The sequence below is a fragment of the Girardinichthys multiradiatus genome, chromosome 11, assembly GCF_021462225.1.
Source record: "Girardinichthys multiradiatus isolate DD_20200921_A chromosome 11, DD_fGirMul_XY1, whole genome shotgun sequence".
NCBI classification, from domain to species: Eukaryota; Metazoa; Chordata; class Actinopteri; order Cyprinodontiformes; family Goodeidae; genus Girardinichthys; species Girardinichthys multiradiatus.
Genome location: NC_061804.1, coordinates 10,349,034 through 10,370,736, shown reverse-complemented (window position 1 = coordinate 10,370,736; position 21,703 = coordinate 10,349,034). Strand labels below are relative to the sequence as shown.

At 40.3% G+C, this 21,703-nt stretch overlaps 1 protein-coding gene across 16 annotated transcripts in view; it reads left to right on the top strand.

Moving 5' to 3' along the window:
• Positions 1–19,245, top strand: part of ncam1a (neural cell adhesion molecule 1a) — a 365,229-nt gene extending 345,984 nt beyond the window's left edge. For 12 of the 16 annotated variants that reach the window (XM_047379205.1, XM_047379204.1, XM_047379209.1 and 9 more), the window contains 4 exons: positions 4,750–4,957; positions 6,211–6,327; positions 8,477–8,887; positions 17,292–19,245. In XM_047379205.1, the coding sequence (XP_047235161.1) occupies positions 4,750–4,957; positions 6,211–6,327; positions 8,477–8,887; positions 17,292–17,412 (857 nt within the window). In that variant the 3' untranslated portion in view covers positions 17,413–19,245. The remainder of the gene's footprint in view (positions 1–4,749; positions 4,958–6,210; positions 6,328–8,476; positions 8,888–17,291) is intronic. The other 4 variants (XM_047379214.1, XM_047379222.1, XM_047379215.1 and 1 more) reach the window with 1 other exon arrangement.
• Positions 19,246–21,703: the final 2,458 nt, after the last annotated feature.

Below are 21,703 nucleotides of genomic sequence, written 5' to 3'. Positions count from 1 at the left end.
AAGTGAGGCTTTCAAACCTATTAGAACACTGTGCCAACTGCCAAACATGGTGGTAACAGCATCATGCTGTGGGGCAATTTTTCTGCCAGTGGTACTGATGTGTTGCATAAAAGTGGATGGAATTATGGAGTCTTCACCTTCACTTCAAATCAACAGCTGGATGGTTGAAACTTGGACCAAACTGGGTGTCCCAGCAGGGCAGTGATCCCAAACATCAACACTGGTTTCTGATTGGAGAAAGCTGCAGCTGCAGCTGATCCAGAACACTGCTGCCCGCGTCTTCACTAGAACTAAGAAAGTGGAGCACATCGGCCCGGTTCTAAAGTCCTTACACTGGCTCCCTGTAGCTCAGAGAATAGACTTTAAAATACTTCTGTTAGTGTATAAATCAATGAATGGCTTAGCACCAAAATACATTACAGACTTGTTATCAGTGTATCAACCACCCAGACCTCTCAGGTCTTCTGGCTCAAATCTACTCTGCAGATCCAGAACCAGAACCAAACATGGAGAAGCAGCTTTTAGTTCTTATGCTCCACTAATCTGGAATAAACTCCCAGAAAACTGTAAAAGCGCCAAAACCCTAAGTTGCTTTAAATCATTATTGAAAACGTATTTGTTTAGAGTGGTCTTGGACTGTGCTATCCAAACATTATTAAAGTTTTTAGTCCAACTTTACGTTAATTTTCTTGTCAATCATTTTATCAATAGTTTTTTTTTTTTTTTTCTTATCTTTTAAATTATTTATTTTTATTCTCTTTAATTATTTAATTACCTTTATGCAACTGCAATGTACTTTTCCTATTATGCTTCTTTTTCTTTTATTCATGTACAGCACTTTGAATTGCCTTGCTACTGAAATGTGCTATAGAAAAAAACTTGCCTTAATGCAAAGCCCTGACCTAAACCCTGTTCAAAATGTAGAAACTGCTTTTAGAGGCTCTTTCCTAAAAGGGAGCTATTAGAGACTTTGTCTTTTAGTAAATGGGACCAGAACATGTGTTCAAACCAGCCTCCCTGGGAAAGTTTCTGTGGTGTTAGGAATGAGGCTGTTAATCAAACCTCAGATTCAGAAGGAGCAGTGTGGCTGTGGAACGGTGTACCAGATCTTCACCCTAGTGATGTTGCTGAGAGGGCTCATGGGAATCTCCATTACACATGTGTTTTGTGCATTTAGGGAAAGCATATGACTGTGTTCCTCATAGCATTTTGTGGGGGGTGCTGTGGGAATACAGGGTAATGGGGATGATTTTTAGAACTATCGGGTCCTTGTTTGTCCTTGTTGTTTTTCAGTCTGGGTTTGACTCTTCCAGGGCCATTCCTTGTCACCAATCCTGTTTGTGGTGTTCAAAGATTTGATTCCAGGACATAGTCATGAAGAGGAAGGTGTCTGGTTTAGAAACCTCATCTTTGCTTTCTGCTGATGATGGTTCTGATGTTGTCTTCAAGTCTTGTCTTTCAGTGTGAACTGGACCTATTTGCAGCCACATATTAAGTAGCCAGAACGAGAGTTAGCTTCTGTAAGTCAGAGCCCATGATTATGAACTAAAATAGGTAAATCGGGGTCCCCGGGGCAGACCAAGAACCCTGCTGAAGGGTATATATATATATCCATTCTGGCCTGAGAAGGCCTTGGGATCCCCCAGAGTAAGGTGGAGTGTTTCACTGTAAAGAGGAATCACGGGACTTGACACATCCACTACAAGATCCTGGATAAGAGGTAGGCAATGGATGGATGGATGATTGCCTAATAGGCAGGTTTGTGCAGGGGAGCCAACCAGTGTGAATCAACTCTACTAATTCTGCCAGTTAGAGTAGCAAACTTTCCATCTAAAAATATATCAGAAGCTTTAATGAAATGCAAGCTGCCAGAAGTACTAATAAATAGTTTAGAACTGCAACTTTCTCTATATTTTCTATGCAGAGGAGCCATGTTGGACATTTTTATATTTCCAACTGGGAACTTAATGAATTTTCCGATTACAAATAGAACACGGCATAAATCTGCTCCAATATAGTCACAGTTATTGTTGATGGCTTACCAGCCTTCTAATCTTTATCTATAGAACTGAAGTATGATGCATGGTACTTGATCGATATACTATTAATATTCTAATACAAAGGTAAAAATAAAAAAATAACTGCACATACTAATCATGGTCTATATGTTTTAATCATTGGTCAATATGTTTTAGACCAGAATTGAACCATTTGTTTACCATGAAAGTCACTGACAAATTATCTTTTTGTAATTTAACAGCATGGTAAATATCTTGGGTCTGCTGGAAATATCCCAAAATATATTTGAAAATAGATAATTTTTTAGAAACGAATTTTTTAACAGTTTTGGTGACATTTACATAAATTGAATTATTTCTTTTGAAGTATATCTGGGTGTTTTTATCTAGGTAAAAGTTGTCCTACCTTTGTTTGCCTGGATTGGCAAGAAACTATCCCAGTAATGTTAATTCAGAGGCAGATCTGAGCTCCTTGCCCTCCAATGCTTTCTTTATTCACTCCATTCTGTTCTATAAATTGTATTTGTGTTTCTTGTGAGGGAGAATAACCTGCATTTGCATTTTCCCTTCAAAGTGGAATTAACTTGATGCACATTGGCAGATAAACAGCTTCACAAATAGCCCTTATTAAACTTTTGAACCAGGAGGAATTATTGCACAGGATAGAAGGTATGAAAGCTGTTGATTTGTAAATCTGTGAAAAGAGTATTTAGTAAACTGATGATTATGTCATGATTTGTGGGTGTTTTTGGGTTATTATTATTATTATTATTCTTGATAGGTTTTGAATCATGCTTTTGTTATTTTCCTGGTCATGCTTTAGTTTTTGTCTTCTAGTTCATGTTTTATCAAGTTAGGTTTTTTGGATCTGGTTATGCTTTAGTTTCATGGTTTACTAATTGTGTTTAAATCTGTATTCAAAAGTCTCTGTTTTGCTCCAGCCACATTTTGTTCTCTCTTGTCTTCAATCATCTTCATTCGGTTCACCTGCACCTAGCATTCAGTCTCCTCGTTTCAGCTGGTTCTTGCTCCATATACACATCTGTTCTGTTCATTCCTGGCGGAAACATTTTGGATCGTCGCTCTCATTTCATGTCTTGTCCTTTTGCTCTTGCCAAGCCTGTCTTGCCAGCCTGCCCATGTCTGTTTTTGCCATCACCCAGTAAGTTTTGTTCATTAAATCATTTTACCTACCGTCATGCTGCCTGCTTGTCTGAATTCTGGGGTCCTCCGCCGTACCAGTCGTGACAGATTATTAACTTTTCCTTCAATTTAAATGCCTTTTTAGCAGTTTTATTAGTTCAAGTTCACATCAACCATCTATTAACACTATGTTTAAAAGAGTGTAAAACTTGGTGTAAATTTTCCATATATGAGTCATAACTTAAAATATTTAGCCTGACTCAGGCTAACTGATAAATGCTAATAATCCAGCCACTAATATCTGAAAACATGTCAAAAGCTTGATAAAGAAGTGCACTGAGGTAAGGAAAACGTCTTTACTTTGGAGTGGAGAAAATGGGCTTTTCTCTTACTATAGAAAAAACATCCCACAGATGCATCCAGTTTGTTTCATTGACATATAAAGTATTCAGATCATTGACTTAGGCACCGTTACACTAATATACATAACTTCAGTGTTATAATAACAGTAACTGCATTGAAAACACAAGAATATAATTTTTTATGTTTGTATGTTACTGGTCCATCTGGGGACAGGCATTGGAAATTAGCTAAGGATCTAAACCTTGAACTGTATTTGCAAATACTTAACACTATGTATGGTATATAAACTAAAATAAGGCAAATAAGGAGTGTTTTACTCAGGCCAGAATTTACTGAAGGATCTGCTCCAGTATTATCCCGTACCATCCGAAAATAATTGGAGCATTACAAAAATCGCAGGGGAATGTGTTTTTGTTTCCACAACATGTCAGCACCTTGAACAGTCCTGTATGATTTATGCTGCTGTGCATGCATTGGAGGGAAGTGGGATGCTGGATTCAGTCCAAACTCGGTTCTTAACATTGTCTGGAATCCATGAAGGGCTTCCTCCCAGATTCCCAAGGCGCAGGAGAATAAGGCCAGTAAGGCTTTGGTATTTTTTCAACACTGTATGAAAAGTGATAAATAGAAGTTCATATTGTTATAGATTTATGTCATCTTCTCCTACATATTTTTACAAATCCTTAATTTTAGTTTCTACTCCCACATAGATCCACCCCAGAGCAAAGAGCAAAATACTTCTACAGAACAACTAAATGTTGTTCATGGATTCATTCCCACAGTTTCTTGGTTAATCTATGAGAATATGTATGAAAAGTTTTAAAATCTCAAAAATAAATGTATAGTAGAAAGTACAGAATTTCCCACTTAAAGATGGAATGTTTTTGCAGCTTTTAAGTGCAGTATTGTAGGAGATGTGTTTGGGAAAGGATGTGTCTCTGCTTATTAATTCTGTGAGTGGAAAATTGAACACCTACTGTATCAGCTGGTCTCTCTAGGGATTAATATGTCTGAGCATTCCCTTCACAAACTCAAAGTCTTCACTTTAACCTGAAGCACAGCATTGAGAGATTCATCATATCCCTCATCGCCTCTCATCATCTCTGTCCTCCCTGTCCAATTTCCTCGCTGTCCTGTTTCTTCCACACTGAAACCCTTTTCCCGCTCTTTCTCTGCTATCCTGTTTGGCTTGTGTATCCCCCTCTGCCTGTCTTTTCCTCTTCAGACACTGCAGGCAGCGGCTCAGGACTCAGCACCGGCGCCATCGTGGGCATCCTCATCGTGGTCTTCTTCCTGCTGCTGGTCGGCGTGGACGTCACCTGCTACTTCCTGAACAAGTGCGGCCTCCTCATGTGCATCGCCGTCAACTTCTGCGGGAAGTCCGGACCCGGCGCCAAGAGCAAGGACATGGAGGAGGGAAAGGCAGCATTCTCGTGAGTATAATTTATTTGAAACTGACTGATTCTTCATTTATTTTAGAAATCATATTATCTGACAAACTCTGAAAATGCTGATAAAGATCTGTACAAACAAATCTTGCTATTGTTATGATGACTTGGTGTACCCAAGGTGCCTCCGATTTACCATCGTTTAACATCCTCTGCCCTGCATGTTGTGGCTGAATAAACTTGTGCAGCCTGTTTTGTTACAGTTCCAGTTGTTTTAAATATTTTAATGAATCCTGAGATGCCCTTGGAAGAAGGTTGAGTTTGTTCATTCCTGTAATGATTTTGCCTGTAATGATTTTGCCAGATGTCATGAGAAAAATGCTTCAGCTACATTTCTTAGAGAAAGAATAAGAATTGTTACAGGTACAAATAATTGTGACAGCAATAATTTTATTAAAATAATTATTTCTCAAACTGGGATGTTTTTCCTAAGTGAATAAATGAGCTGAAATTAAAGGGTGTATTTTTTCTACATTTTTCAGTGTGAGATTTTGTCGCTGCAATAAAAGACATGTTTTTTTGGGGGTTTTTTAAGGCTATTTACTCATTCTATTTAGGTTTACCAGTATTAGCGGAGGGTGGTGTCTCTCTAACAATGAATTCTTAATGCAACTTTGATTAAAATTACTGACAACATAGACAACATAGAATTATTAATGCAGCCTTCTTGAAATGCAGTCTTCTTGAAATGCACTTTATCCTTTGTTAGATCAAAAATTCAGCTCAATATGTTGAGTGGTTTCTCCTCATGGAACCAATGCAGACAACAAATAAATATTTCAGGCAAAGCTTAGATGAAACAAATCTTCAGAGCTTGTGCCACGCTGCAAACTTTGTTGCAGAGTTGAGATCTACAGAGATGTTTTGCACCTTTAGATCTCAAACATGTCGCTCCCTGCCAGCAAACACTTTAAAGCTGAGCACAATTAGAAGGCAGAGTATGGCGGTGGCAGCTATGCCCTCAGGGGGAAAACCTGCAATCAGAGCACACAGGTTGGTGGAGGCGGAGGATGATCAAATATTGGTTTCAGTGAATGAGACAGCGCGTTTGACAGCTGAACAGACAACCCATGTGTCTGAATGCATAAGCTCCTTTGTTGTACACTGCTGCTGATCATGTATGTGAGGTGACCACGTGTTTCAGGGTGTAATACAGAGCTGTCTGAGTGAGATCTTCTCATGTTTAACGAACATACCTGAATTTGTTTGTATGTTTGCTGTTTTCCTTCTGACGACAGGAAAGATGAGTCTAAGGAGCCTATTGTGGAAGTGAGAACAGAGGAAGAAAACATCCCGAACCAAGAAGGAGGGGGTCCCACTGAGCCCAATGAGACCACCCCACTGACAGAACCAGAGTGAGTAGAAAACAGTTTAATTGGCTCTTTGAGAAGAATGTCCAAACCGTGTCTGCAGTTAATTGGTGGATGGGTGGCTGGATTAGTTGCAATATTCTTAGATAAAATATGAATGGACTCAAATATAAAGACATGCAATTAATGCAGTGCCTTGTAAAAGTATTCATACCCATTGAACTTTTTAACATTTTGTCACAATACAGCCACAAACTGTACTGAAGCGAAGCTCTCGGTTTACCAGTCGGTCTACGTTCCTACCCTCAACTATGGCCATGAACTTTGGGTCATGACCGAAAGAACGAGATCCCAGATACAAGCAGCTGAAATGAGCTTCCTCCAGGCACTCCCTTAGACATAGGGTGAGGAGCTCGGAGTAGAGCCAATGCTCCGTGTTACCCAGCCCGGATAAAGCGCAAGACAATGAGTACGAGTACAGCCACAAGCTTCTATGTATGATATAAGAATTTTAGGTGATAAACTGACACAAAGTAGTGCATAATTATGAAGTGGGAGAGAAATGATACATTGTTTTGTGATGTGCATTTGTGTTCAGCCCCTCTGACTCACAATTTTGAAGCAGGCAGCAGTTAAAGTAGCAGGTTTTTGGTGGTAGGTGGTAGGTCTGGACCTTGACTTGGTCATTCTAACAGATGAATATACTTTGATCTAAACCATTTAATTTTATCTCTCGTTGAACCTCTGCCCCAGTCTCAAGTCTTCTGCAGCCTCTCGCAGGTTTTCTTCCAGGATTGTCCTGTATTTAGCTCCATTAACCTTCCCATCAACCCTGACTGGTGTACCTGTTAGTACCAAAGAAAAGTATGCCCACAGCCTGATGCTTCCAACACCATGTTTCATGTTTGGGATGTTTGTTTGTTTTTCACTACACATAATATTTCTGCAGGCCAGAGAGGGAAATTTTGGTCCCATCTGATCAGAGCACCTTCTTCCACATTTTTGCAATGTCCCCTACAGAGTTTGTGGCAATCTTCTAATTGCCCAGCCTGTTCAGGTGGACATCCATGTGTTGGTAGGTCTGCAGTTGGTCCATCCTCTTTCCATGATGTGTTGAACAGAGCTCTGTGAGATGTTCAGAGCTTGGGATGTTGCTGTAAAACCTAACCCTGCTTTAAACTTCTCCAGATCTTTCTCCCGGACCTGTCTGCTGTGTTCCTTGGTCTTCATGATGCTCTTTGTTCTCTAATGTTCTCTTACAAGCCTTTAAGCCCAAAAACAGAGTAACTACATTTTTATTCCGATTAAATTACACACAGCTGGGCTCTATTTATGAAGAAAGGGGACTTTTAAAGGCACTGGATTTTATTTAGGGCTATCAAAGTAAAAAAAAAAAAAAAAAAAGGGTTGAACAGAAATTCACAAAAATGCACCGGTATATTTTATTTTAACTTTTATTTTTCTTCCAACTCACAATTATGCTACTTTGTGTTGCTTGATCACATAAATTCCTGTTAAAATTCATGAAAGTGAGGTTTGAACATAAAAGAATTACTTTAAAGTTTTATGGGTATTAATACTTTTGTTAATAAACACTAAATAGAAAGGCATATCAGCACTGCAGTTGTTTAGACTAAGAGGTTGCCTTTTTGTTTCTTTATTTGACTGTTATCAGGCTGTCCCACAATAAAGTATAGTCCCACACTATATTTAAAATAGATGTTGCCAGGTCGTTTTAACAACACAGAAAGTGATGAAATGATTGGTGAACTAGTAAAACCATTATCATTTCTTTATTGTAGCACTTTAGGGTTAAAGGTCAAACGGGACTAAATTAGACAGCCAACATGGGATTTATGTATTTTTATGTTGTTACTAAACCAAACACCATCTCTTTAGTTTTGTAAAAGCTGAGAACAGGACATCTTTGTCCTGGGAAAACTGCTTGATCATTCTTCTGATTATTTTGTCTTTTACCCTCAAATATTTTATTGCTAACATTTTGACTGTATAGATTTTTGGTTTTTTCACTGGAGCACAGAAGCACTTACAGCCTTGTTGTTATCCTGACTTGCACTCTCACTCTACGTTTTTCTTTTTTCCATTTTTTGGCTCTATGCTTCTTCTCCTGTGTTCACTCCTCCTCCTCTGCCTCTCCTCCTCCCTGTTTTCCCTGCTACTCCCTGCCAAACAGACCTGCCGCTGCAGACTCCTCGAACACGGTGGTAAACTCACTCCCCTCCACTGCTGCTAACTCGGTTACCGAGAGCTTTAGCACGCTGCAGACTAACCTCTCTAGAGAAAACATGAAGTCTTCTCCTAAAATCACCACTGCAGCCCTTTCCAATTCAACTAAAGCTGACCCTGAATGCAGGGTTTGGCCCCTGGTTGACCTCAGCGACACTCCAAAAGTTGCCGCTCCCTCCAGCCCTCCTGTACTAGATCCAGTTAGTCCAGCCTCTGCTAATGTCGACGGGCCACAGAGCCATTGTGAGTCAGTGAAAGCCCCCAGCAGCACCCAGAGTAAGGACTTACAAGTAGACGGCCCGAGCAAGGACACCCGCAATGCCACATGCCCAGACTCCACCACATCATCCCAAAATGAGTATGAACATCTCTGTTTCCTTTATTGCTCACTTCTATTCTGGTCATCTCATGAGTGTTGCCATTTTTAGGGGAACTTCGCTCTTAAATGCAAACAGAGTAACTTTTCCTCCCACATGCATGGTTCTGGTCAATCAGAGGTCCAGCTGCATCTCAGTCCATTACAACACCATCTGAAAGTTCTTTTATTTCATTAATTCAAAAAGTGAAGCTCACATATGATAAAGATTTATTGCACACACTGTATTTATTGCTGTTAAATGGCTTAGAAAAAGGAAAAAATAAAAATGAAGTTTTTCACAAAACTAGAATATTAGAATATATAAAAGATAGCTAGCTAGCTACTGGCCCACACTGCCCAAAGTACCAACATCTGCTTTAATAGCCATGAAATCACTGTGCTGGACTGACCAGCAAGCGGGCCTGACCTAAACTCCACAGAGAATCTATGTGTAGTCAAAAGGAAGATGACACATCAGACCCAATAATGAGGAAGAGCTGAGGGATGCTAACAACGCAACCTGGGCTTCCTGAGCTTGTGTTACTCTGTGTGGAATGAACCTGTTTTATGAGTTTTACTTTTGAATTAGTGAAATAAATTTACTTTCCCTGAAGCTCATTCCCATTTATTTCTGACAACTTGTAGAAAATGCTGCTAAATTTTGAACTAACACGATTAAATGTCTTAAAACAGTTCTTCATAGGTGGAAATTTGATTTTTAAGAGGTTAAAATTAGCAGCCAAGTAACTCCAATCATTTATCTCACTAAAAATTGGCTCCTAAAGACTCCAAGCGGCCCTTAATTTGAGGCTAAGTGTAAAGAAAGTTTGAAACGTGCAAATTTGATCAATCTCATCACATTTCATCAGTTCGTGTTAGAACTGCTGACATGTGGAACATATTGATTGCCTTGACCTCGCCCTGAAATATGTTCGGCCATTGGCTCGGTACCAGGATCCAATAAATATCAACTCTAGGCAGGGATCCAGAGCCACTCAGCAGCACCTCTGCCAGCTGAAGCTGTGTTTTACCTGAATTAATCATGTGGATCAAGCAGCATAGCTGTGACTGCGGATATGTCCCAGATTTAGAAGAACTTTGTGTTACAGATGAACTGTGTTACAGTAAATATTCATACATTTTACAGCACTCCTTTTGTTTTGTAAACACTGACCTATTTAGCTATGTGTAAAAACAATGCATTGTGGGAAAGCTAAAACAGAACAGGATGGGACCTCAGCACTTGATTTCAGGTCAGTTTTAAGACCATTTAAGGGTGGAGTTTCCTTTAATGTTGCCAGATGTTGGCCGTCCAGCTGTGTAATAATTATCTGCTTGGATTCTGTCACTTCATACCTGTCACCCTCCACCCACTGCTTCCATCTTTCACTTGTTGGTTGTTTACCTCACAGAGACGAGCTTTCTTTCACCGTACAGCTGATTAAGTCTCATTGCCGCAGGACTTTCCTGTGGTAACATGTAGCTGTAGATGCAGTTGGATGTGAAGACGACAAACACATGATACATCTAGTATAGCTAAAAAGATTTTTCTAATGCAGGATTTAAAAACAACAAAATTCATTGAATTTAAATAAAGTTCAGTGAAATTGCATATGTAATGTAAAATATGGCAAGCTAAAACTAAATAAATGAAATAAAATATGGCAATATAAAATAAGTGAAATTAAATTCAACTGAATAATGAAATAAAATATATGAGCCTTCATGTCTTTACGATTAGACACATAAATATAGTAAATAGATATAAATATATATAAAAATAGAATAAAGTAATCTTAAATAAGTGACAAAGATTTATGTTAACTCAATACAATGGAAATAAATACATTAAGTTTAAATCAAAATTTTATAAAGTATAACATAAAGTAAAAATATTGGGCTTTGTGCCTATGGTAAGGCAACAGAAACCATCTCCACTGTGCTAGTCCTGCTGCCTTGTATACAGTAAAATAAACTTAAATAAAAGAAAATCAAAATTAATTAAAAACATTTTATTATATTTATAAACAAAGCAATTTGTATTTCAATTGCATTTAATAATCTTACTTTTCACAATGATCAGTCAAAATCAGCAAGTTTGGTAAAAACATTTTTCCGGCATTAAATCAAGATAGTTTTTTTAGCTTAAAGACATTTCATGATCCCAGTTTGGTCAAATGTGACCTCGCAACACATAAATTTAGTCCCAGTCTTATACATTGTTATTTTAATGGCTAGGCTCAGAAACGTATCCCAAATATTTCAGTTTTCTACACAGAAGCTGCAGTTTCAGCTGAAATGTTGGATCATTTTTCTGATTTTTGGTCCTGAGTTTGCAGACGTTGCTGATTCCTGACAGCATGTGAAGCTGAGGAGAAAACTGTAGTTGGACATACATTTCTGACAGCCACTCGTCTTTCTCCTCTTCTTCCATCTCTTTATTTGCTCACTCGGCTGCTCAGAGGAGGATGTATGATGAAAACCAACTTGTCATTGGAGGGATTTTACTTCAGAGCTCAGACAGGCCTGAAGCAGAGCTATCTCACTGTGCTGTCCTCCTTCAGATTTGGGTTTCTGATTGGCTTAGACTCCTTCAGGTCCAAGTTCTCAGTTTACAGATGTATATGCTCACATACACAGACTCCAAATGTAGATAAGCTATAATCTGGTACAACGCATCAAATGATGACATTTATGTTTCAGTTGTACATTGTCCCTTTCTTAAATAAAGTCAAAGTTTGTACAGATGGGTGCAAAGCTTGTGGCACCTCCGGCCAATAGATATCAAATGAAAAACTGAACCATTTTCATAATAAATAAATGTAAGATTCTAGTTTAAATTTCATTTCTTACCCGAAAAAAAGGCTTTTTTTGTAATTTAAACATTACTGAGGCTGAACATTTGTCGTAAGGAGAGAGTAAATGTTTGCATGTGAGACTCTTCTATGAAAATCTAGTTTAATCCACTGGAACTCCACAGTGCAGCCCTAGCAGATGCTAAATCTTTGCCACAGTCTCATGTTTCAGTTTGCAGGCTGAGGAGTGATTATTTTAGCAATATTCTGGTTAAATATAGTTTTTATAGTTTCAGCTGGACTACAGCATATTTTAGAAAGTAGCTTAATTACTCTGTGATCTGTGGAAAAGTCAAAATGTGTTTGAAGCTTAAAAATTCACATTGTTTGGCCTCTAAAAGATGATTGTGAGGAATCTATGAAAAGCTTATTGTCTTTTTGCTCAGCCATAAATTTTTATAATCTGGTGCACTTATGCAGTCTAAAATAGAGGGAAGATTGTTTCAACTTTATATCCAAAACAGTGAATGAATTAAACTTTTACTACTTCAGATTTTCACAAAAATAGACATTTTAAATAGAGTGCAAACAACAAATTCCAGTTTGTCCTAATTAAAGTCTCTTTGTATTAAAAGTACATCAATATAAGAAAGGTTTTCTTATATTGACAGCATTTAAAAAGATTCATCTGTCTGTCAAAGATTAAGGAAATCATGTTTTCCATCGTATTTAAACAGAGGAATGTGTTTTGCAACAAAAACTACCTATCTCCCATATAAAGCACATTGCTATTACTTAAAATTTATGTTCGTCGTTCGTTCGTCGTCTTCCGCTTATCCAGGACCGGGTCGCAGGGGCCCAAGGCGTTCCCAGGCCAGCCGAGAGACATAGTCCCTCCAGCGTGTCCTGGGCCGTCCCTTGGGCCTCCTCCCCGTGGGACGTGCCTGGAACACCTCCCGAGGAAGGCGTCCAGGAGGCATCCAGTATAGATGCCCGAGCCACCTCAACTGGCTCCTCTCGATGTGGAGGAGCAGCGGCTCTACTCCGAGCCCCTCCCGGATGGCCGAGCTCCTCACCCTATCTCTAAGGGAGTGCCCGGCCACCCTACGGAGGAAGCTCATTTCAGCCGCTTGTATCCGGGATCTCGTTCTTTCGGTCATGACCCAAAGTTCATGGCCATAGGTGAGGGTAGGAACGTAGACCGACCAGTAAATTGAGAGCTTTGCTTTTCGGCTCAGCTCTCTCTTCACCACAATGGACCGGCACAGCGCCCCCATTACTGTGGCAGCCGCACCGATCCGTCTGTCGATCTCCCGCACCATTCTTCCCTCACTCGTGAACAAGACCCCGAGATACTTAAACTCCTCCAGTTGAGGCAGGAACTCCCCTCCAACCTGAAGAGGACAAGCCACCCTTTTCCGGTCGAGTACCATGGCCTCGGACTTGGAGGAGCTGATCCTCATCCCAGCCGCTTCACACTCGGCTGCGAACCGCCCCAGCGCATGCTGTAGGTCTTGGCTAGAGGGGGCCAGCAGGACCACGTCATCTGCAAAAAGAAGAGACGAAATCCACTGGTCCCCAAACCAGACCCCCTCCGGCCCTTGGCTGCGCCTAGAAATCCTGTCCATAAAAGTTATGAACAGGAACGAAGACAAAGGCCAGCCCTGCCGGAGTCCAACATGCACTGGGAACAGGTCCGACTTAGTGCCGGCAATGCGGACCAAACTCCTGCTCCGCTCGTACAGGGACCGGATGGCCCCTAATAAAGGGCCCCCGATTCCATACTCCTGCAGCACCCCCCACAGGGCATCACGAGGGACACAGTCGAATGCCTTCTCCAGGTCCACAAAACACATGTGAACCGGTTGGGCAAACTCCCATTAACCCTCGAGCACCCTGTACAATACCCTGGCGTAGGCCTTACCAGGGAGGCCTTCGGGTTGGGGACAGGTATCATTTCAGCCTACGGGCCGAGTGGTAGTGCAGAGTACCCGGCCTTCTTGGCGTCCCTGTCGGGGGTGCTGGAGAGGCGTGATCGGGAGGAATGGCCTCCCCGATCTGAATCCGAGTGGTGTTTTGTTATTGGACTTCTGTGCTAGTCACAGATTGTCCATAACAAACACCATGTTCAAACATAAGGGTGTCCATCAGTGCACTTGGCACCAGGACATCCTAGGCAGGAGGTCGATGATCGACTTTGTTGTCGTATCATCAGACCTTCGGCTGCATGTTTTGGACACTCGGGTGAAGAGAGGGGCTGAGCTGTCCACTGATCATCACCTGGTGGTGAATTGGATCCGCTGGAGGAGGAGAAAGCCAGACAGACTTGGCAGGCCCAAGCGCATAGTGAGGGTCTGCTGGGAATTCCTGGCGGAGCCCTCGGCCAGGGATGTATTCAACTCCCACCTCCGGGAGAGCTTCCACCAGATCCCGGGGGATGTTGGAGACATAGTGTCCGAGTGGACCATGTTCTCCGCATCTATTGTCGATGCTGCTGCCCATAGCTGCGGCCGTAAGGTCTGCGGTGCCTGTCGTGGCGGCAATCCCAGAACCCGGTTGTGGACACTGGCAGTAAGGGATGCTGTTAAGCTGAAGAAGGAGTCCTATCGGCTGTGGTTGGCTAGTGGGACTCCTGAGGCGGCTGACGGGTACCGTGAGGCCAAGCGTGCTGCGGCCCGGGCTGTGGCAGAGGCAAAAACTCGGGCCTGGGAAGAGTTCGGTGAGACCATGGAGAAGGACTACCGGTTGGCCTCGAAGCAATTCTGGCAAACCGTCCGGCGCCTCAGGAGGGGGAAGCAGTGCTTTGCCAACACTGTTTATAGTGGGGGCAGGAGACTGCTGACCTCGACTGAGGACATTATCGGGCGGTGGAAGGAGTTACTTCGAGGATCTCCTCAATCCTGCCATCACGCATTCCGTGGTGAAAACAGAGGCTGGGGACTCGGGGTTGGACTCTTTCATCACCCAGGCTGAAGTCACCGAGGTGGTTAAAAAGCTCCGCGGTGGCAAGGCTTCGGGGGTGGATGAGATCCGCCCTGAGTACCTCAAGTCTCTGGATGTTGTAGGGCTGTCATGGTTGACACGCCTCTTCAACATTGCGTGGCGGTCGGGGACAGTGCCTCTGGACTGGCAGACTGGGGTGGTGGTCCCCCTTTATAAGAAGGGGGACCGGAGGGTGTGTTCCAACTACAGGGGGATCACACTCCTCAGCCTCCCTGGTAAGGCCTAAAATTTATGTCTTTACCTTTTTATTTTACATACCTAAAACCCCAAACTGGCACAGTGTTGCAAGATATTTTGGCACAAGATCCATTTAGAAGTAATTTAAGCTGTGCACAAATTAATCTTAGGAAGAAGTATACCTGATTTACATTTAAATAAGTTAGTTTGTTCCTTCAGTAATTTTGTTCTAACTCTAAAGTGTAAAGCTATGTGTTAGTTTATGAGGGAAAGGAGTCGATGTGCTGCTGCAGTGGTGTAAAAACGTTTATGCCACCTTGCAGATTTCTCCTGTTTTAACATTTTTGTGACACTTTATGCATGGGAAAAAGTTATCCAAACCAACCTGTCCCTATGTTCAAATAGAACTTGTCTGACAACATCGGGTAGGCTGGAGATCATTGTGCAAAGAAATGATTCATCATAAAAAGAAGAACATTATGAAGAACCCTGAGCATCCTCTTCATCAGACTGTTGTCAACAGAGTGTCTTCAGTCAGAGGCTTCTTCAGATCAGCTGTAAGACGGACCTTTACAGGAGATCCTTCCTGCCCACAGCCTTCAGCATCTACAACGGCTTTTTGAAGAAACCTTCATATTATGAGCTACAACAGCATATAATTTTCCTTTGGGATGAGTAAAGTCTTTTAGAATTGAATTAAATTGAAAGATCTTCAAAAACAACCCATCATGGCCCGATCTAAAGAAATTCAAGAACAGAAACAAAGTCACTGATATCTATCAGTCTGGAAAAAGTTCTAAAGCTATTGGAACTCCAGAGAACCTCATTGAGAACCATCATTCACAAATGGAGGAAACATGGAACAGTAGAGAACCTTCCCAAGAGTGGCCAACCAACCAAAATTAATCCACGGGGACATCAGTGACTCATCCAAGAGGTCAAAGAAGCACCCAGAGCAACATCTAAAGCCCTGCAGGCCTCACTTATCTTATTTAAGGTAAAAGTCCATGATTCAACAATAAGAAAGAGAGAGTGAGCAAAAAGGGCCTCCGTGTTTTTTTAATGCTGTGTGTCCCATTACAGCTGGTGTAAAACTAATACAGCATTTCACCGACAATCAAATACGGTAGTGATAGAGTGATGGGGAAAAAACGTGGTTAATCACAGTTAATTCATGGTTTAACAAGGTGGACAATGACTTTGAACATCTCACAGATCTCTGTTCAATCCATCATCTGGACATGAAGAGAGGATGGACCAACTTCAAACCTACCATGGACATTAACCGTGCACATCACCCAAAGCACCAATGGTGGCAGCATCATGCTGTGGGGATGTTTTCATTGGTCAGAGTTGACGTGAAGGTAGATAAAGCTAAATTCAGGACAATCCTGAAAGAGGGTGCAGAAAACATGAAACAGGCAGAGGTTCACCTTCCAGCAGGCCAAAGTCCATAAACATACTGCCAGAGCTACAATGGAATGGTTTAGACCAAAGCATGTTCATGAGTTAGAATGGCCTAGTCAAAGTCCAGACCTAAATCCAATATAAAATATGTGACAGTGCTTCATAATTGATCTTCAGACACCTTTCCTCCGACTAAGTCTGAGCAGTTTTGCAAAGAAGAATGAACAAAACCTTTAGTTTCTAGATAAGGGAAGCTGCTCGGCACATACCCCCAAAACACTGGAGCTGTAACTGCAGTGAAAGCTGGTTCTACAAAGTACTGACTTAGGGTTCTGTGACACTTTTCAGATTTTTGTTTGCGAAATGCCATGAGTCATTTTCATGCCTCTTCACAGTAATGCATTATTTCTGCAGGGCACTGTAGGTTTCAGTTGTAAACTAAACTTAACATTAAAATGTTTTCTTTTATCCGTCAGCAGAACAGAAAAGTTTAATGATAGTAGTAGCTATCTGAGAGGCAACAGAGAGGACAGCAGAAGCAAAACCAGATTTAAAATGAAAGAATATGATATATGGCTTCAAAGTCTCCACCCATTATGTCTGAGCTCAGCTGAGTCCACATGGCATGCAATCCTCTTGTGTATTGAAGTGTTGTAGGCTATGCCTCAGTCCTTCGCTCCATCCAACACTGTGTCTACTGTACTGGCCCTGTGTCATTTCACATCAGCATTCATTGTTCCTGGAAACTAGCTGTGACATCCATGTACTCATGTTTGATGTCTGGCTAGGATAGTGAGCTCAATCCCATTACGTGTGAAATGCATTCAATTCCAGGAGCGAAAACAACAAATTCCCTCAAAGCTTCTTGCATGTTTTCACCCCTTTTCCTTTCTTTGAGGAGTCAGACAAAAGGCAGCTCTGAGCAGACAGTTTAGCTGTGAAAAGAGAGACTTATCGATGCTAACGGAATCTCCTCTGTTTGTTGTGTCTTTTTCCCCCTCTCCTTTTGTTTTCGCCCATAGTGGGAAGACTGTGAAGGATGATAACACCAAAGCCGAGAAAGAGGTGAAGAACGCCATGGCTGAGGTGAAGACGGTTCCCAACGAGGCTCCTCAGGCGAACGGCAACGAAAGTAAAGCGTAATCCCCCTCCCCTCCCAGGGAGCAGCGGGAAGAAGGGAAGGGGAGGGAGGAGTGGAGGGGGTGCAGGTTGGATTGGGAGAGTTTGGGGTGAGGGCTTTACAGGTTAAAAGCGGGGGTGGTCACAGTCACTGAAACTTCAAAACAATTTCACACACCACCCCACTGCATTAGAAAAAAACAACAACTGAGAAGAGAAAATACAAAAGAAAATTGTGTGTTTTTGTGCAGAAATATGACCAGGAACAATAGACCTCATGCAAAGCCTTAGTTCCTTTTACATCCATTTAAATCAGTCACTGTAAAAAATAAACATTCATCCATCCATTTCACCCATTTTTTCTATGTAATAAGCAGATCATCAACTGTAATATTTTCTCTAGATAAACTTGGTTAAACTGTAGCTTTACTTCACACATTTACTGCCTTTAAAATGCACACCAATGTAAGACAGACTCCACTACTCTTTATGCAGTACGGTCATTATTGTGGTAATGGATTATGGGTCTTGTTTTTTGTTTAAATATTGTTCTCACTGCCTATTTAGCTGTTTTATAATGTCCTATTAAGCATGTGGGTTTTTTGCAAAGTTGTCGTAATTCTGTAAATTTGTATGTGATCGGTTTTCGTTCTTTCTGCTTCTTTCCTGCTTTCATCTCATCTTCATTCTTTAAAAGTGGAAAAATGGTTATGAGAAATTACACTTAGAAGTTAATAATGACTTTTTTTTTTGTCCTCCTAAAAATTATGTTCGTATACTTTCTTGACATGCACCAGATTTTGTGGCTGCTTATACCGATTTCAGTAAGCCAATTCCGATTTCTGCTCAAGGACTATAGATAAATGCATTCAAACTCTTTATTCTGTCATTTATTATTTACATTTTTAGCAGTGGCAATGTCACACCATATTTATAAGTAAGGAGCTGTTGTAAAATGGGACTTTAGACATTTTAAGTTAACTTTAGCTTCTTATATTAGGGATTAGCATGGGTGGCAATAACAGCTGTATACCACAGTATAAGGGTTTATATTGTCTAGAGACCCTTACCTTTACCCAAAAAGCGGACATTTCCAAATTCAGCAAGTTTCTTGGCAGAGGTTGAATGCTCGGAGGGATAAAGCAGAGGAACTTTGCTGTAAAACCTTTAGCCTTCCTGCTACTGGCTGAAGTCTCACTCCCTGTTTAAAAGTCGCAACCAAAGGGAGCTTCTTGGACCTTTTGTGCTTATTCTAACTGCATTTTTAAAACCTCACTTATTGTGCAACAGACATCTTTGGTCCACTTTCCTCAGTCACAACTTCCATGCTGAAGAGTGTTGTGCTGAGGGCGACACTTCTTAGCATGGAGGTTCATTGACAAAATACTGATTTTTTGAGTTTTCGAATTTTAATTCTGGCCAATAGCTGATTCTTCAGAGCATCTTTTTTTAGTTTATTTAGGGGTCCTTTCCTGGTATCTTAGGAAAACATTATGGTGGGTTTGGTTGCCTTGCAGTGTCATGTGCTTTCAGTGGCTTGCATTTGCTTGCATTTGCTCTCTAAAAGCTGATTCTTGGGACATCTTTTTATACATGATATTTTTTGTTGGGCACACTTTTGGATTTTGAAAAACATATATTGTTAGAATATACAATGTTTTTTGCTCTTTTTCTATGAGGCTGAAGTTTTTATGCCAAGACCTTGAGTTATCAGCTCTTCCATGTTAACCTGTATATAAGCTAAATTTTTAAGGGACATTTATGTTCTTGTTTTTTTTTTAGATTAGATACATTAAGCCCCAGTTTCATTCTTTTTAATAGACTCCCCGTATTAAATTCCAGTTTTCATACCTTAAATTGTCTTCATTGTGTATCCCTAAAACCTACTTAATAATTCTTCATTCATGCACTGCTTTCAAACTGCATCAACCTTAATCAAATATTGTGTGGCCAAATTTAATAGGTCATGGATGAACATACATAACCTGGACCAATAAAAAAAACTACGCTAAAGAATGTAAATATTGGGAACCTTACTTAAAATCTGCCATTTAAGTTATTTAGTTATATTGGTAGATTTACCTGTAACCTTGTTACACTGTTTGTTACACAGCTTTCCATATTGTCTTATATGGGGACAAAAATAGGTCAAAAATATGTTTTACTCATCAATCAAGCTGTTTAACCCTTAAAATAAAAATGAAAACTTAAGGTTTGTGCATAATTAGAAATCATTTGTGCGTTGAAAAGATTCATATTTGTACTATATTTGAGCAGATACATTTTACGGAACTAGTTATATTTCGTAATAAATTGTAGGGAGAAATGTATGGTTTTAATTCTGGGCAAGTAACAGCCAATGATGAAAGTATAGAATTTCTATTAAATATTTTTTGCTATACAAATGACTATGGGCTCCCGTCTTTCTGCATGGAGTTTGCATGTTCTCATTGTGCATGCTTGCGTACTCCAGCTTCCTCCCACAGTCCAAAGACCTGCCTGTTAGGTTAATTGATCTCTCTAAATTGCCCTTAGGTGTGTGAAAGAGTGTGTGCATGGTTGTTTGTGTGTTACCCTGCGGTGTATCCTGCCTCCCGCCCATAGACTGCTAGAGATAGGCACCAGCTTCCCCGCAACCCACTATGGAAGAAGCGGTATAGAAAATGACTGACTGACAAATGATTAATTATAGAATAAGCTAGTTGTTTTCAGAATCCTATTCAGTATAGAAAACATCTTGCATCAAAACATCGTAAATAAAATGTTTTAAAGTGTCTATTTTATGTTTTATTCAGATTTTATTTTTCATAGAGGTGTTAAACTCATACTTCAGCCCCTATTTCCTGGGGCTTCTTAATTCACTGCTAAGGTGATTAATCTAGTTAGTCAGTTAAATTTTTTACTTTGCATTTATTTTGAAGCCAACATTTGCATTCATAACAAAGATTTCAGCTTTGAGGTTTTGTAACCATTTGTTCATCATCTGCACAAAACTGATTTACAAATATAAGTATTTTCTACAGATGCACAAACCTTATACCAACAAAATAATATATTATTTCATTCGGCATCAGAAGACATGTTGCTAAAGGAAAATTATGCTTGTGTATCTTAGTGCACACCTGACACTAACATAAGCTGTTTGATCACCTCAAAGGCTCAGTAGCCACACATTTTCTGGACATGTCAAAGAATTCTGCTGCATGAGTGCTGCAGCTCTCATACGCTATGTATCCGGCACATTTGCCCCATTGCTACAAAACTGACATAGCTGTGATGCAAATATAGCAGCAATGATGCAATAATACTGTAATATAACTTAATCTCATGCTATTCTAGACAGACACTTCAGCCATCTTGGCATGCCGGATGCTTTAATTGAAAGTAAAACTGACAGCATGATCTACTGATTAACACAGCTTTGATATCAAAACATAAAGTACAGTTAAACTAAATAGTGCAAGAGTAACATACCTTCTGCTGCTGCAGCAGGACACTGTGGATTTCACACCATTGATCCCAGTATACACCCACACTATTTAGAACAATAGAACATTAAAAGGGACACACTTACTTCAAAAGCATGATAGAACTTGATGCTCCACAGAAACTTAATTTCCCCATGTTTAGACCCACATAACATGGGTTTTGAAATAAGCCAGCAAACAAAGGAAAACTGTTTGTCATAATTTATGAGTAAAATATATTTCTCAGCCCATTTTAGTTCCCATATGAACGTAACATTTTTGTCATTTCTGTGCTTATAAAGTTAAAGGTTTTGTTCTGTGGATCCGTGCTAAAGTTATGCAGCATCAACAAAGAGGCCTGTTGTATAATCCTTTCTTGGGCAGACGCAGCTCATATGTATGCTGCAAACACTGTTGTGTGTTTGATAGAGTCATGAAAATGTACCTTTTTTCCTCTCGGGTGTGGTTAGGCAACAGGTTTGGGCTGAACAGTGACGTAAGAGGTTGCGGAAACATGAAGTCAGTTTGGACTGAGATGAAGTTGTTCCTGTTTGAAGAAAATTAATTACCAGTTTTAAATGTGTTTTATCTTTGCATTTGGCTCCTCCATAGCCAGAGTATTTTTTTTTTTGTTTTGCCACCCTGTTAATATTAACAGGAATTAAACTGGAATGTTGGATGTGTGCATCTTCTGTCCTGTTTTTCATTGTTTGGCATAAAATCTAATGGGGCTTGTCTAAATCTGGTTAATCATTAAATTATAAGGTAGCAAGAAACAATTCAAATAAAATATGCTTTTCAAGGTCATTTTTTCACCTGTAATTCAATGTCTTTTATAGCAAACTAGC